The sequence below is a fragment of the Antechinus flavipes genome, chromosome 6 (assembly GCF_016432865.1).
Source record: "Antechinus flavipes isolate AdamAnt ecotype Samford, QLD, Australia chromosome 6, AdamAnt_v2, whole genome shotgun sequence".
NCBI lineage: Eukaryota > Metazoa > Chordata > Mammalia > Dasyuromorphia > Dasyuridae > Antechinus > Antechinus flavipes.
The window spans coordinates 154025697-154041721 of NC_067403.1; the positions used below are offsets into that span (position 1 = coordinate 154025697).

The 16025-nt window shown below is 31.9% G+C and overlaps 1 protein-coding gene across 1 annotated transcript in view; it reads left to right on the forward strand.

Moving 5' to 3' along the window:
* The window catches only part of BANK1 (B cell scaffold protein with ankyrin repeats 1), a 400016-nt gene that overhangs the window by 45704 nt on the left and 338287 nt on the right, over positions 1–16025 (forward strand). The window contains exon 2 of the mRNA XM_051965591.1: positions 4851–5249. Coding sequence (XP_051821551.1) covers positions 4851–5249 — 399 coding nt within the window. The remainder of the gene's footprint in view (positions 1–4850; positions 5250–16025) is intronic.

Below are 16025 nucleotides of genomic sequence, written 5' to 3' on the forward strand. Positions count from 1 at the left end.
TTTCTGATGATTACTAAAAGTTTAATGGAATATTCCTGAGGGATCATCAGAACTTCATTCACCTAGCCAATTATTTGATGTAATTATATTTGTTATAGGAATTTATCCTAGTAAAAATCATATGCCTAAAACTTTACCTAAGGCCAATTCTCATGATAAAATCTTTGAATATTCTCTTTGAATATCCTCTACTCCCATGCCCTCTCAAAAAAAACCAATGACTACAACGAGAACAACAAATCAGCATTTACGATTTAATACTCAGAAGAAAGGAATTAAATTATGGCAATTGGGATATATATCTATATCTATATCCATATCTATACATATGGAATGATGACAAGACCTGTCATTTCTTAAGTATGGGGAATGAAGGGATAAGAGAAATCCCTCTACCAATAGAGAGAGTATCAAAATGTTAAATTTATAGGATTATAGATTTAGAACTAAAAAGGATTTAAGAGATAGGTACAATGAGGAGCATGTGAAATGAGTGGATTGAATTAGATGAGTGCTCTGTATTCTTTCAATTTCAAATCCTCTGTTCCTATGTTCTTTCACTTTTCATTTCTCTATACTGAAAAGTTGTTTTGTTCCAAGATGGTAAAACAGCTTGAATAATATTTTGTCTCCTTCTCCTCAGTGTGGCTTTTTTTTTAGGAAGCACATATGAATTAATGTACTATGTAAAAATAGATCATTTTGCTAATGCACATAAAAATACCTTGGTTATTTGAAAACCCTGGTTTGGGGCTTAACCTTACATACTGTTAGGGGTAAGAGCTGGCCCTCTAAGTGCATTGTTTTAAGAAACTTCTAAATAAGGAAAGTTATTCTATCACTGCCATTTTTGCAATTTATGGTCTTAGAAAGTGATTGGGGCACTGAGAAATTAAATGATTTACCCAAAGTCAAACAGCCGGGAAATGCCAGAGGTGATTTGAACCCAGTTCTTCATAACCTCAATGTTCTTGTTTTCTCCTTCCCCTTTCCCTCCTTCTGCCTCTCCCTCTCTCCTTCCTTCTTTCTCTTTACCAATTCTTCTCCATTGCTTTTCTCACTTATTTTAAGCCCCTTGTTCAAACTCACTGAATTTTTTTTTTGAATCTTCATTCTGTCATCATAATGATCATCCTACCTAGATGACTTGGTTTTAAAGTACTATCAATAAAGAGCTTTCCTTCCTTAATTGGGGCATTATAGATTTATGAGTGTTAATCAAGAACCAGCATGATTAAGATGGAGGAGCTTATCCAGTGATGAAATTTTTTTTAATGTTGCGATTCATTATGACCATCTACTAAAGATCAGTGTCAGTGATGTGTCACTGTGTCAATGATGATTGCTTTCTTATATGGACTCACATTAAAGAAGTTATTTATCCTTCAAGTATAGATGACTAGGGTTTAGAACCTTAAAAAAAGATTTGATTTTGCTCACAAAATTAAGCATTGGGTAAAGAGGAGTAGAAGAATAGAGATTATCAGGCATCTGGGATGTGTTTAATAGCTGAAGTTGAAAATTAGATTTAATTCTGAATTTCTTAGCATCTGTAACGAAAAAGTGAAATATATTGTTTTATATGATTCTTATTATGTGAAAAGAAAGTAAGAAAGCTCATCTTTGAAAAAAAATTGTTCCTGAAAGTGAGTTTATGAAGAAATTTATCACATGGGCCTTTCTATAAATCACATGACATAACATAATCAAAAAAGTCTTTAAAAACAGATTAAAAGAAAAATGTTCAAATAGATGTTACTTATGTTGAACCTCCAGAAAAATCAAAGGAATAAAATTATACTATATACTATCATATATGTCACAAAATAGTATATGTGTAATATGCTATAATATATAATAAAATTATTTTAAACCTAAGAATAATTTATTATATAAAATACTTCATTTCATTTGGGGGGATATTTTTGTTTTAATATATCCTTTCTTCTTTCTGCCATGAGTCATCTATTGGAACAAAGATTAATAAAGAGATATTCATATAAATAGAAATATAAAAAACTATTCAATCAAGTCAACTAAAATGTCAACTGTGCCTGAAAATAAATGTAGTATTTCATCATCAGTCTCTCTACCACTGCAGAAAGGAGAGAGTTGGCCATTAAAATATATACATGTTATTCAATTTTTTAAAAATTGTTACTTTTTCCATTTACATTTTTGAAGTCATTATGCATAAAATTTTCCTGATTCTTTTTATTTCACTTTTCATCTGTTCATATGCTATAATTCTTACCATGTTTCTGTATTAGTTCATTTTTCTTGATTTCTTTAGTCATTTCCTTTCTGTTGTGCACCTATTTTTTGCCTTAATTCTTTACTATGACAAAAGAGTGCTACTATTAATATTTTATTATGTGTGGAAATAATATTAAATCTTACCTTAGTGAAAGCATTTCTATATAGGGAACTAGTGTAATATGGTCTGGTTATTTCTTATTATTTAACTTTATAATATGATAGAACTTTGGAGAACAAGAGAATATACAGTTAACTTGTTAATTGTATCATCTTTCTCAAGAAGCAGACTTCTTAATTGAACTTTTTCTCAAGTACTGGGGTGCATTTATCTCATAGTTTCATTTTCTGATGAGGGCCCAAAGCATTATTATTTTGTGTTGCCATTTAAAACTATCAGACTTAGAGAAGGAATCATCTAGACCCCAGCTTCTTAAACTGTGGGTCAAGACCACATATGGAGTTTCATAACTGAATGTAGGAGTGACAAAATTATGAATTATTATCAGTAAATATTTTATTTATATATCCATTTTATATACTATATATCTGGGTCATGTAAAAGTTTCTTAGGGAAAAGGATTTGCAAGGGGAAAAAGTTAAAGACACCCTCACCTACACAACTCCTTGATTTTATAGTTAAGGAAACTCAATCAGGAACTTGGGTAGTGGATTGGGGTGGCAATGAAGTATCACAAGTACTTAATAGCAGAGCCAGGATAAAGGCCCAGGTCTTTTCACATCAGATACAGAGCTTACATGCAGGGTTAATCCAGACTATGAGAGGCATCTCATAACAACAAAGCAATAATTTATCTTTTTGTTTCTCTTTATCTCTTTCTGTCTGTTCTGTCTCCCTCTGTGTATTTCTGTGTTTCTGTCTCTCTCCCCTTCTCTCTCCCATCTATTTCTCACTGTCTAATTTTCTGTCTCTGTTCTTTTTCTGCCCCTCTTTGTCTTTCTGTCTGTTTCTATATCTTTGTTTCTGTCTCTGTCTCTGACAATGTCTCTCTGGATCTGTCTCTGTCTGTCTCTTTCTGTCTGTGTCACACATGTGTATGTTTGTCTCATAGAATAGAAGACAAGTAGAATGCTCATAAAAACTAACTTACTATGGTCCTAGACTAAGGAGACACTTTAAAAAAATTTAATTAAGTGATATAATAGTTGCTTTTTTGGTGACTATATCAAATAAATGTCTATATATCTGTTATTTCTGCTCCCATTCTGGTTATCATTCTGTCTTTTGTAATTCTTCAGCTTTTCCCCACTGGTAACTGATTAAAAAATATAATATTGAAGAAATAAATTGTGTCATCTTACTCTATCATACACAATAAACATAGATCTTCAAAAATATCAATTCAAAAATACAAAGAAAAGAAAACCTTCCTTCTTCCAATGTTGTATAAATGCAATAGGAAGGATTTTGATTTATGATTTCAATTCTCTGAACTATAATTGGTTAATCTTATTCTGGGGATGAAATGTATTCTTATTTATTATATGAAAGACAGTTGTTGATATGAATGTTCTTCAGTTTAATGAGTTTGGAATAGACACTAAGTTTTAGGAGTTAGTGAATAATTAGTATATAGTTATCAAATATATCCAATTGCTTTTTATGATAGAGTTTCAAAATGAGCTTGGATTTAGTGGGTGTTTATAATATGTATTACCATTTGTTTTGTGTTCCTGACCTAGAATTTTCTATTTTTAAAATGTTTTGATTGTCTCTCAATAGCCATTTGTTTTATAGTTAAAGCTTTTAAACACATCTTGTGTTTCAATTTCTATTTGTTTTTTCATTAAATTGTCTATTCATGCTTCCAAGTGTTAATGAGATTAGTCTATTAAAAAAGAAGGTGACTGGGTCAATTACTTTTTCTGAGATGACTATATTAGTTTGATTTGTGTATCAAGTACAAGTGCAAAGCCTCTAGTTTATTCAAGATTTCATATTCATAAAAGGAGAAAAATGAATGAATAAAAAGACATTTATTAAATATTTATTTTAAGAAACAATTGATTAAATAAGTAAGTTAAAGGAAAACTCATGAGAATAAATAAAATGTCTGTCTTAAGTTTTGTGCATTGATTCCACATCCAGATTCATATAAAAGATAAAATTGAAATAGTTTCATATAGAAAAGAAAAACCTGAAATGAAATGTAGTGCTACTCTTTATATATTACATCAAAATGCACTATGATTTTCTTAAGCACTTATAGGCTCAAAAAATAAGGGATAAGAATGAAATATATTTTGCCACCAATTTCTTTCTTATATAGGCTCATCAAAAGGAGAAATGATACCAGCATGACATATAAAGAGTTTTTCCACCCTTGTATTGATGAAAATGATGTACTCTAATTGGGGTTACAAGTATAGGGAATAATTAGAATACTTTCCCTGCAGAGATTAGAGTAGATTAGTCTGGCTACCACAATAGAATTTACTTAATTTGGGCTACTGTGACAAATAATTGGGAGTCTATTCTGGATAATTTATTTAGAGTTTCCAGAGAAGAAGACTATAATGAGTATGCAGCTTTTCAAATACTAGAAGATGATGTGTGTTTTGTCTTTTCACAGAAAATATGAAGATTTTGCTGGTGCTATACGAACAGGAAGCCAAGGAATGGGCTCTGTATTTGAGAGACGTCCTACTTCATATTATGAAGATAGAGGCAATGATGTTATATAGCTTGACCAACTCCTCTGACCAGCATTTGGAATTACTGGACTTAAATACTTACAAATGCAAACTACTAATATTATCAAATAGTCTCCTGAAAGGTCTGACTCCTAGGAAATGCCGTTTTTTGGACATGCTGCTCCATTCACCAGAAAGTGTAGTCATCCTGCTCTGTGGAGTAAAGAGTTCAGATGAGCTTTATGAATTATTAACCATCTCCCCAGGCAGCCAGGAGATCTCCACTGAGCAGGAGCCGGAAGATTACATCTCAGTTATCAGGAGCATCATAGAAAGAGGTACTGTTTATCTAATCTACTAAATTTTAAATTCAGCTCTCTTTCTTTTAGCTAAGTTATAAATTATGATGTTAGGTCAAAAAAGAAAAAGAAAAGAAAAACACATAATTAAATGATATTGTACCATTTCTTTCAATGTAATCAAAGCTACTCTTTTGTATCTGTTCTGGCCAATCCTTGCAACTAAGTTTAAAAAACAAATATTTGCCTTATCTGATAGTCCTATAAATGATAAATGCTTTTTAGGATTAGGGGAGGAGGAGTCCCTTTATTAGTTGCCCTGTTCTGACTCATTCATTGCCTGCAGTGAGGATGGGGATGACCAACAGCAGTGCCATGGGGCTAAAATTGGAGTCAGAGCTACCATAAACAGAAGTGCTTATAATGGCTTAATAATAAAATAACCTCTTAAATAATTTTAATTACATTTTTTGATTTCCTATCACCTTTATTTCCAACTACAATTCTCCTCTCTCTCCTACCTTCAAATAAATAAGAATAAACAAAAGAAAGAATTACAAAGGAAAAATAAAAATGCAGTTCATAAAACTTAATAACACATCTTCTTAGTTTGTCCTGCATCCCTAGTCAATCACTTCTTATCTTTTTTTTTTAGGTTTAAGCATTAATTAGTCTTTCACCTCCAAATATTTTGATTCTTGGCTATATACTATAAAAATTAAGATCATGAATATATACCCTCTTTCTGATGTGGATCTATGTACTTACTGTTATAAAGACTTCTCAGGAAGTAAATCCTATCTACTAAAACAAATTTGCAACTTCTCCATAATTTAGAGTCTTAAAAAGGTGCCTAGTGAACTGAGAGATTGAGAATTGTCCAGGATTCATGAGCAACATGTATCTGGCATAATACATCAGCCTAAGCCTTCTTGATTCTTAGATCACTCTCTTTTCACAGTACCACACTGATTCTCTCATGGTGTTGCTGTTATTATTTAGTCCTATCTTGTCTTTTGGCTTTTTTTAAATATATATAGTATAGTTGTAATGAGGACTTAAACAATGATCGGCTTCAATGTGCACTGATTGTATGAATCCAACATTGATTGTGATGTTGTATCTAAATTATGAAGAAAATGTGGTAAGGTTAGATGATCAATGTTTGTCTTGCTATCATTTAGCTCTCCCCCAAATTATTCAAATTGTTGAAGACAGCAAAGGAAAATTATTATTAGAGCAGTACCTTTAATTCTCAAAAAAACAATGTATATAATTTTATGGAGTATGGCTAAATAAAAAGGTACATAACAAAATTTGCTCTGAATTTCACAGAAAGATAAGAGCATTTAATAAGTATTATTAAGTATTAGGCACTGCACAAATCACTTGGGATAATGAAAACAAGATCCCTGAACTCAGGAATCTTTCATTCTAATGGGGGAAAATAAGGCATCAAGGGGAAAAAGAAAAGAGCATTGACATTCCCAGCCCACTGAAGTGAGAGCAAGGCAGCAGGTGTGGAGGAGCTGGAGCATCCTGGTAAGTGACAGGGAAGGGAAGTGAGAAGTGAGCATCATAGTTGATACTTTTAATAACATGGCAGTGTTCATCATTGTGTTGGCCCCAGGATAGAGTCATCCTCAGAGGAACAGATCACCTAATATAGAGAGAGCATATTAGAGATTGAATCTAGAAGGGAAAACTTGCTGGTCTTTTGTAATGACCTTTTTTTTCCCCTTTAGGTTTATTATCCATCTTCTTAATAATATATTCTAGAACTTTGTCAGGAAGTGGTCAAATTCAGAGATTCTGTGTTTGGTGCTTTAAAAAATCAGATTCCTGGGCTTTATCATGCAGAATAATATAGCTATCCCAATATTTTAGAAAACTCATCTCCTTTTGTATCACTTCCTAATCATGGGCTTCAGACTAACATTTCTTTGTAACTGTTGTCCTGAACTTCCAATTATGTCTGTTCTGCCGTGATCATCTTGGTAGCCCATGGAAGGAAATTTTTTTTTTCCATTTCTTCCCTGATCACAAGCTATCTCTACCTGGTGACTTCCCTGTTTATTTCATCAGTGCTTAACTCTTGCTCAGAAACCTGAGATCACTGTTTTTGATTCCATCTCTGTTCTGCCTATCTACACGGGGTCTCAAAAGTTCATCTGTTTCTTCCTTCAAAACCTATCCTTCCTTTTTATAATAACTTCCTTTCTTATAACTTAATTTTAGTAGTAGTCCCTTAACTATTCTAAAGAGGCAATATAATATAATACAGTGTTAGATTTGGATACTATTCATTGCTCCTTCTCCCTCTCTCTTTCCTTCTCCCTCTCTCTCTCCCTTTCTTTTTTTCTCTCCCTCCCTGTCCCTTTCTCTCACTATTCTCTATGTATATATATGTACATATAAATATATGTATACATTTGTATTGCTATGTTAACTTATATTATTAAATGTGCATTTTATGTATGTGTATGTGCATATAAAATGTGTGATTTTATATGTATATATGTTTATGTATACATTGTGATTATATGTATAATTATGTACATATGTTTGTTTCTATTTCTCTATACATGTACATACAAACATAAATACAAACATACGTGTGTGTGTGTGTGTAGCCTTGATAGAGTATAAGTTTCTTTAAAAACAAGGATTGTTGTATTTCTACAGCATAGTGTTTAAAATTAGTGTGGATAGTGAGGAAAACCTGGATTTTAATCCCATTATATATACTTTCTATATGACTATGGGTAAGTCATTTAACCCCTGAAATGCTTGTAAAGTGGGAATGATAACCTATGCCAATTTCTTAAAGCTTCTATGAGGCTCAAATAAAATAATGTATATAAAGCACTTTGCAAAACATTGAGTGCGATATATATGTCAGCTATTGTTACTATTATTATTGCTGTTGTTAGTATTATTCCTGTTTCCTTCAGATTCTCCTTACTTCCTATTCATCCTATAAGCTATTCCTGAATTTGTCACATCACTGTCCTGAAAAGAAATATTTAGTAGTTTTTCATTGCCTACTAATCCCCCAAATCATAGCCAGATCCCAATATCTCTTTCTACTCTTCTCTGCCATTGTAATATCTTATAACCTTTGCACTCTACCTAAAAACTTCTATTCTCTCACCATAATCTTCCCTTTGTCTACAAAGCCTCTGCTTGGACTTTATAGACAAAGATCTGCCCTTTGAAAATCTCCCCATCTTTTAGGTCTCAGCCCAGATGATTTACCCTCTAATCAATCCTAATTGTTCTGATTATAAATGCTCCCTCGGTGTTTGGAAATCCTATAATATTCATTATATAATATTCACTCATATGAAATTTATCTTATACTGGCTTATATGATTATTTGAATGAAGGTAATATATACATATATGTGTGTGTATGTGTGTATGTGCATATATATGTGTGTGTGTGTATACACACACACACACACATACACACACACACAGTAAATACTTTGGGATTTAAAGTCAGAAAGGAAGGAATTCTAACACTAATTCCCTGACTTGAGGCAAATTGCTTAATCTCTGAATTTTTATCATTTGTTAAATGATGGTCGTAAGGCTAGGTGGTCTTCACTATCTAAATAGACAGAAATGGTTTCTCATCATATCAATTAGATTATGATCTCCTTAAGGTCAAGAACATTGTTTCATGTATATTTATTTTCTTGATATGAGGCAGCATTGTGCCTCATCCATGAAGAACAAATATTTCTTGCATTAATGGACACATGAGACAGAAAACTCTCTCATCCATAGGTTAAATGGAGTTATGAGGAAACAAATATTCAAGAGCATTGTGGATCAGGATGGTATGAGATCTGAGAGGAAGGAGTGATCCCAAATTTCACTGGGTATATTTGGAAGTTTTATCTAATCCATATCTATGAGGTACATCTTAATACTTATCTCTAAAAAAAAAAATACTTATCTCTAGTGATCTCAAGAATTATTTTTTCTCTTTACTTTTGCTTTTTAAATTTCTTTTCCTTTGATGAAAGCATTCCAGAAAGCATTCCATTAATGAAATCATTAAATTTTGCCTGAGGATTTGTAGGCACTTTAGCAAAATTTTAAAAACAACATATCTTAGTGATACCAATTATTTCAAAGATTATTGCTTAGAAAATTCAAAAGAAGAGAGAACATCTTCTGAAACATTTGAGATATAATCACTCACTTTCCTTAAGAAAGCATTCAATGATCTCAATTGGAAAATGGGTAATTGACAGCCTGCTATCTGAAAGTACTTGTCTTTTACATCTTTTTTCTGGTTCTCTCCAACTCTATTACCAGCAAATGTCAATTAACAAAGAAAGTTCAGTGGACATATTTCTTTTATTAAAAAAAAATTATATACTTCATGGGTTGCCATGGAATTTTTGTATTCGGTTTTTAAATTATCACACAATTATCATATATTTGAGTACCTGTGACATGAATTATTAAGTGCACTTGAAATCAGAGTTGAATCAAAAAGATTAATTCCATATGCTAATAGATTTTTAAAAGGGAAATTAACAAGCATTTATTAAGAACCCATTATCTACAGGAATTGTGCTAAGTGGTTTTGTAAATATTATCTCTTTATCCTCAAAAAATGTCTGTTATCTCCATCTTATAATTGAAGAAACTAAAATAAACTTTCCCAGGATTACTCAGCTAGTAAGTTGCCTGAGGCTAGATTTAAATCCAAGTATTCCTTACTCCTGACCCAGGGCTTTATCCACCGAGATACCTAGCTGATTAAAAAATGAATAGTACATTATATAGACACTTTACATTTAGATGTATGCACACATTCATTTATTTATTTATTATAGATAGATAGATGTGCAAAGGAATATATATATATACACATATGTTTATATAGACTATTGTACCTATATGTATATATTATATGTACACACAAGTTATATTATGCATATACAAGTATGTATGTATATAATGTGCATGTTCAATATGTGTATTTCTATATATGTATGCATGTGTATCTATACACATGAATGTATTTTCACACATATATATATGCATAGGCATATATATGTGGAGAGTGAATTATCTATCTATATCTGTCAATCTATGTATCAATGGAACTATTCCTGTGATTTCATTGATATAGAGAATTTCTGGGGAAAGAAACTTCTTTGGTTAAATCATGGTGGCACTTTCTTTGAAAAATACAATTTTAATAATTTTCCTTGAGATTGAGAAGTTGTGACTTGCTCAGTATCAAATGGATTCTCCTGACTTTGAGGTTGGATCTCTATGCATCCATTAGAGCTAGCTCTTATTTATATTCTTAACTACATCTTTATCTATATTTATGTACATATATATGGGGTGTGTGTGTGTATGTGTATGTGCATATATCACATATAACTTTATAATTCACATAATAAAATGAAACATATAAACAATGGTAATATTGCATTACTTACTTGGAATTTTGTATAGTATGAAGTGACCATATTATTGTTGAAATTATGTGATTGTTTTAGCATGTCTTATAAGAAATTATCTTAGGATCTAAAGTGGCTGTTCCTTATAAAAAATTGAGGATTACAGAGTGTATTTCTTTGGGAGAAAAAGTACTGTGTGTGTGTGTGTGTGTGTGTGTGTGTTTGTGTTATTATTTTCCAAAGGTCTCATTTGGAAGTCTTCTGATCCACAACCAGTACCCTCCTTTATTTTCCCCATTACTTAAAAACTTTGTGTACCTCTTTGGTCCTTCTGTGTACTCCTTTATGTTACTAGCACAGAGTTGTTGCTTATGACTGTGCTATGATCAACAGACCAAAAAAAAAAAAAATACTGGATGGTTAGGGTGATCATTTCAGCCAAATTAGGGTATTCTTTGGATTATATAATTACTTACTAATTTAACACAAACTTCCAAAGCAGTTATGCCTTGACTATGAATATAGTCTTAGTAAATTCTTTTAGTTACTTATGTTAAAAAAGACTAGGTAAAAGAGATTTTAAAAAATACAGATTTTTCACATGGCTCAATGGCTATGCTTGTTCTTTATTTTTTTTAAGTCAGCATTTCCTTTCTTTCATGAATCTTTACATTAAAAAAATTATTTATTTTTCCTTTTTTATCATCAATACTAAACAAACCTTATTTTTCCTGAAACTCTAGGAATGTCCAGTAGAAAAATTTATTGACACCTCCAATGTTTTCCTTAGATACATTTTTCTTTCCCTTCTTCCTTTATGCATCTCTAAATAGAAATGAGCTTTCTAGAGATTACAGAGTTCCTATAGAATAAAAAGAATTGAAGTTGATGTGTAGTATATATATATATTTTCATTCCAGGGGCTCTTCCTCATCTCTGAACAATTTCCTTCCTTTCAGGGTTGTCTCAGTTATCAAAATCTTATTGCTGTCATTTCACGTTTGCTACCCAGAGGAATGGTTCTAGATTTCTTGCTTGGTACTATCCATTGTTTCCTGTGAATTTGTAATATCTGCCTCTCTACCTAAATCTTTGATATCTGAGCTATGTAATCATAATGATGGATTTTGTAGTCTTCTGCTAGGCATCTGCTTTGGTAGGTATTTTGCCCCACAGCATGCTGTGTTATCCAATATATTTTTAATACTGTTACTTGATTTTTTGCTTTACTACTTCACCTTGTCGTTCAGGTTTTTAAAATATTTTACACAAGGGGTTTTGGTTGTTCAGGCATTTTTCAGCTATGTCCTACTCTGTGTGACTTCATTTGAAATTTTCTTGGGAAAAATAGTAGTTTGTAATTTCCTTTCCCATATCATATTATAAAAGAGGAACTGAAGCAAATGGGGTTAAGTGTCTTGCCCAGAATCATATGGCTAGTCAGTGTTTGAGGCCAGACTTGTACTCGGGAAGATGAATCTTCATGACACTAAATCCAGATTTCCCTCTACTGCACCAGCTAGTTCCCCTCCAAACTTCACAAAGACTGGAAAATAACTGGAGGGAATCAATAATAACAAAATGGCATAGATAAGAGAAAAATAGAACTAACCTAAAGCAAACATTATTTACTTTGAAATGCACAATATTTTTTCTCTCCTGAAGTAAATTTTGCCTTCATTATGCTAATAGATAATAGTTAAATTAAATTTGCTTGTGCTGACTAAGGAATAAAACAAAAGACAATAGGAAAACAAATGATATACAGCTATTTAAAAGTTATACATCAGGATAGATCTAGATCGAGACACCACCATAAAAATTACAAGAGAAAAATGATATTTCTATTTTTGAAATTTCTAAAAGAAAAGAGCTTTTGTTTTTCCAATATATACAAAATTAAAATTATTATTTTAGAAGTCTTTACAATCCCATTCCCTTATATTGGAGCAGCTAGATGCTACAGTGGATAGAGTGCTGGACATGGAGTTAAAAATCTGCATTCAAATCTGGCCTTTTGACAATACCTATGTGACCCTAGGTAAGTCATTTAACCTTATTTGCCTTAGTTTCCTCATCTACAAAGTGAGCTGGAGAAGGAAATGAGAAATCACTCCAATATCTTTGCCAAAAAAAAAAACTCCAAATGGAGCCACAAAGAAAATCTCAATCAATCTCTCTCTCTCTCTCTCTCTCTCTCTCTCTCTCACACACACACACACACACACACACACACACACACACACACACCTTTCAGTTGAATACAGAAAGCTTCACAGTATAGAGACAAATATCTCATTTGAGAGACAAGTTCATTTTCATAACTCCATTCTTAATGAACTTTTAATTTAGGTAACAATTAAGCCACTCAAAATATAAGCTAATAATGATAATTCTGCACATTAAAGTACAAAAGGTGGTGCCATAATTTTCTTAATTTGGGAATTTATTAGCATTTAATAAATCAACAACTGCCAGCTATCAAGTAGAGGAATTGAATATGGACTTTTTTTTTCTCTTCCTAAGAAATTAATAGTTTATTGTAACTTCAGAACTTCAATTAAAATGATGGATTGATCAAAAAGCACATTATTCAAGCAATCTGAATTATAAATGTAAGTCCAGGTATCTGTAATCATATGCTGGGGCATTGCCAAAATAAATTTCTATGTCTCACAACTCTTAGTACTGCATGTTCAATAAAGAAGATTGATTTGTTCTTTGGGGCCATGAGTTTTTGGAAACTATATAGCTTATGTGAATTGTGATGGACTGAAAAAGCCAGGTTTCTAGTGAAAAGAATTTATGCCTGAGTGTATTGGCACATGCGCATGTACCCTTATGCTTTTGTTTTTTCTTGTGGTTTTTTTTTTCTTTCTTTCTTCCATTCTTCAGGAATTCTTTAATACTTCAAGGATAAGTATCTAATGGTACAGATAATCCCTTTACTAAAGCAGATAGAGCTATAACTTAATCATTGAAAAATTGCTGTTGCCAAAAGTTCATTATCCTGTGGCCACTCTGGTGATGAGTCTGCCTGAATTAAATTAGACTAGATTTCAGGCATGAGCCATACAATTTGTCATGAAATTTCTATGAATCAATCAACAAGAATTTATTTACTGTGTATCAGGCACTATGCTAAGATGTAGAATATATATATATATATATATATATATATATATATATATATATATATACACACACATACATATATATATATATTATATATATATATATATATATATATATATATATATATATATATATATATATGAAAGTGGTTCATGTTCTCAAGGAACTTTCAGGGAGTCTCAGGGAGACTAGCAGATTAGGTATCTGGAAGAAATAGGAAAAACCTCATCAAAGGATTGGAATTTGAGTTGAATCTTAGATATGATGGTTAGAAGGAAGAATATTCCATGCCCATACTAAGGAATGAGAATGGAAGGCAAAACATCAAGGGTAAATAAGAGCAAGAAAAGCATCACGTGAATGAGAAATAATGCATAATAAGCCTGGAAGAGTAGGTTTTAGGGAAATTATGAAATGCTTTCAAAGTTAAACAAAAGAGCTTAGATACAATCCCAGAAGAGAGGCTTTATTATAATGATAATAACTAACAATGGAGCATTTTAAGATTTACATAGTACTTTATAAGTATTACTTTCTTTGATCTTCATAACTCTGTGAGGTATGTAACATTATTATTCATACTTTACAAATAAGGAAATTGAGGCAGACAGAGGTTAAATGACTTGCATGGGTTTACACACTAATAGAGTCTAAAATTCTCCTTTGACTCCTAAATCCAAGTCCAAAAATCTACCCATCGCATTGCTTATCTTGCTGGCTAATACTAATGACATATATTATATTACAGATCCCCCTTGCAGTATATAAGCCTGTGCTCAAGCTATGGAACCTTTCTCAGAATTAAGTTTTTAAATGTAGGACATTAAATACATAAAATTACAAAGGAAATTATAGTTTATTAAGCAGAGAAGTGACATGTTGAACCTGTATTTTGGGAATCATATTCTTCTGATATTGGCAGCTTTCTGGGGAGTAGATTGGAAAGGAAAGAGCCAAAGTAGGGATACCAGTTAGGAGGCCACTATAATTGTTCAAGGGAGAGGTATTGAGCGTCTTAACTAAGAGGGATAGTCACATAGATGAAGACTAGAGGATAAATATAAGATGTTATTGAGGTAACTTAAACAAGACTTTGCAAATGCAAAAACCATATAGGTAAAAGAAGAGTAGGAGATAAATACGACTCCAAAGTGACAAAACCTGATGCCTGGAAACATGGAGGCTTCTTCTGAACCTTCCAGATGTTGCACTCCATTGACAATGCATTCAAAAGCCTTTGTAGGGAGTGGGACAAAGATTAGCATTGAACTTGGAGTCTAGAAAACCTGAGATCACATCCTGCCTCAGATATTTCCTTATTGTATGGCTCTAGGAAAGTAATTTAATTGCTCTGTTTTAGAGATAATACTACACGGTACTTGTCAGGATCAAAGAGATATAGCATGTTTCTTTAATAACTTGCTCTGTAAGCCTTTAAGTCCTAGTTATTGTTGTCATTCTTACCAAATCAAGCTCCCCTTCATGACCCAAGGAGGCATTATATTGACTATTTTCTTATTCTATTTTTCTTTCATTCAAATTTTTTCCCAAATGTAACTTTTTAGGATCATTCTTAAATAGTACAAACATAAAACTTATTCAGGTCTCAAAGTTCAAAAAACTGTGTGGCATCTGTTATTTTACTGTTTAGTTTAATTTGAGAATGCATTTCACATGTTAACAAAATAATGTAAAAAATGATTTATCAGAATAGTTGTGTTATATAGTATCTCTTTGCTTCTGGTCTTTGAATGACAATCTTCCAATTCCTTCTTGTCCCAATCTATACTAACTTCAATTCTATTCTTCTATCAAAATTAATTCCTTCTCTCTCTGTCATCTCCCTATCTCTCTCTGGGTCTTTCTGAGTCTGTCTCTCTGTCTATCTGTATCTCTATGTCTCTGTGTCTGTCTATCTATCTATCTGTTTTTCTCTGTCTCTCTCTCTCCTGGCATTGTACAAGATAAAAGATAATCATCTAAAATGCCAATCAGAACTAACTTGTTAATGTATCCCTAGAATGAGTAACCTCAGGTCATTCTGTTTACAATACCTCCACTCAAACATACAATTTAAAATGCTGTTAATTTTGTATCTATCTGATTAGTATATGTGTCTACCTAAGGTTGTTTTTTTCTAAATCTACCTTAGTTACATAGTATTGAATATTTATAAGCTAATATCTAATGATGCCTTGTGGAAAATAAAACAGTGAAATAAAGTATAAATCATTCCATTTTTT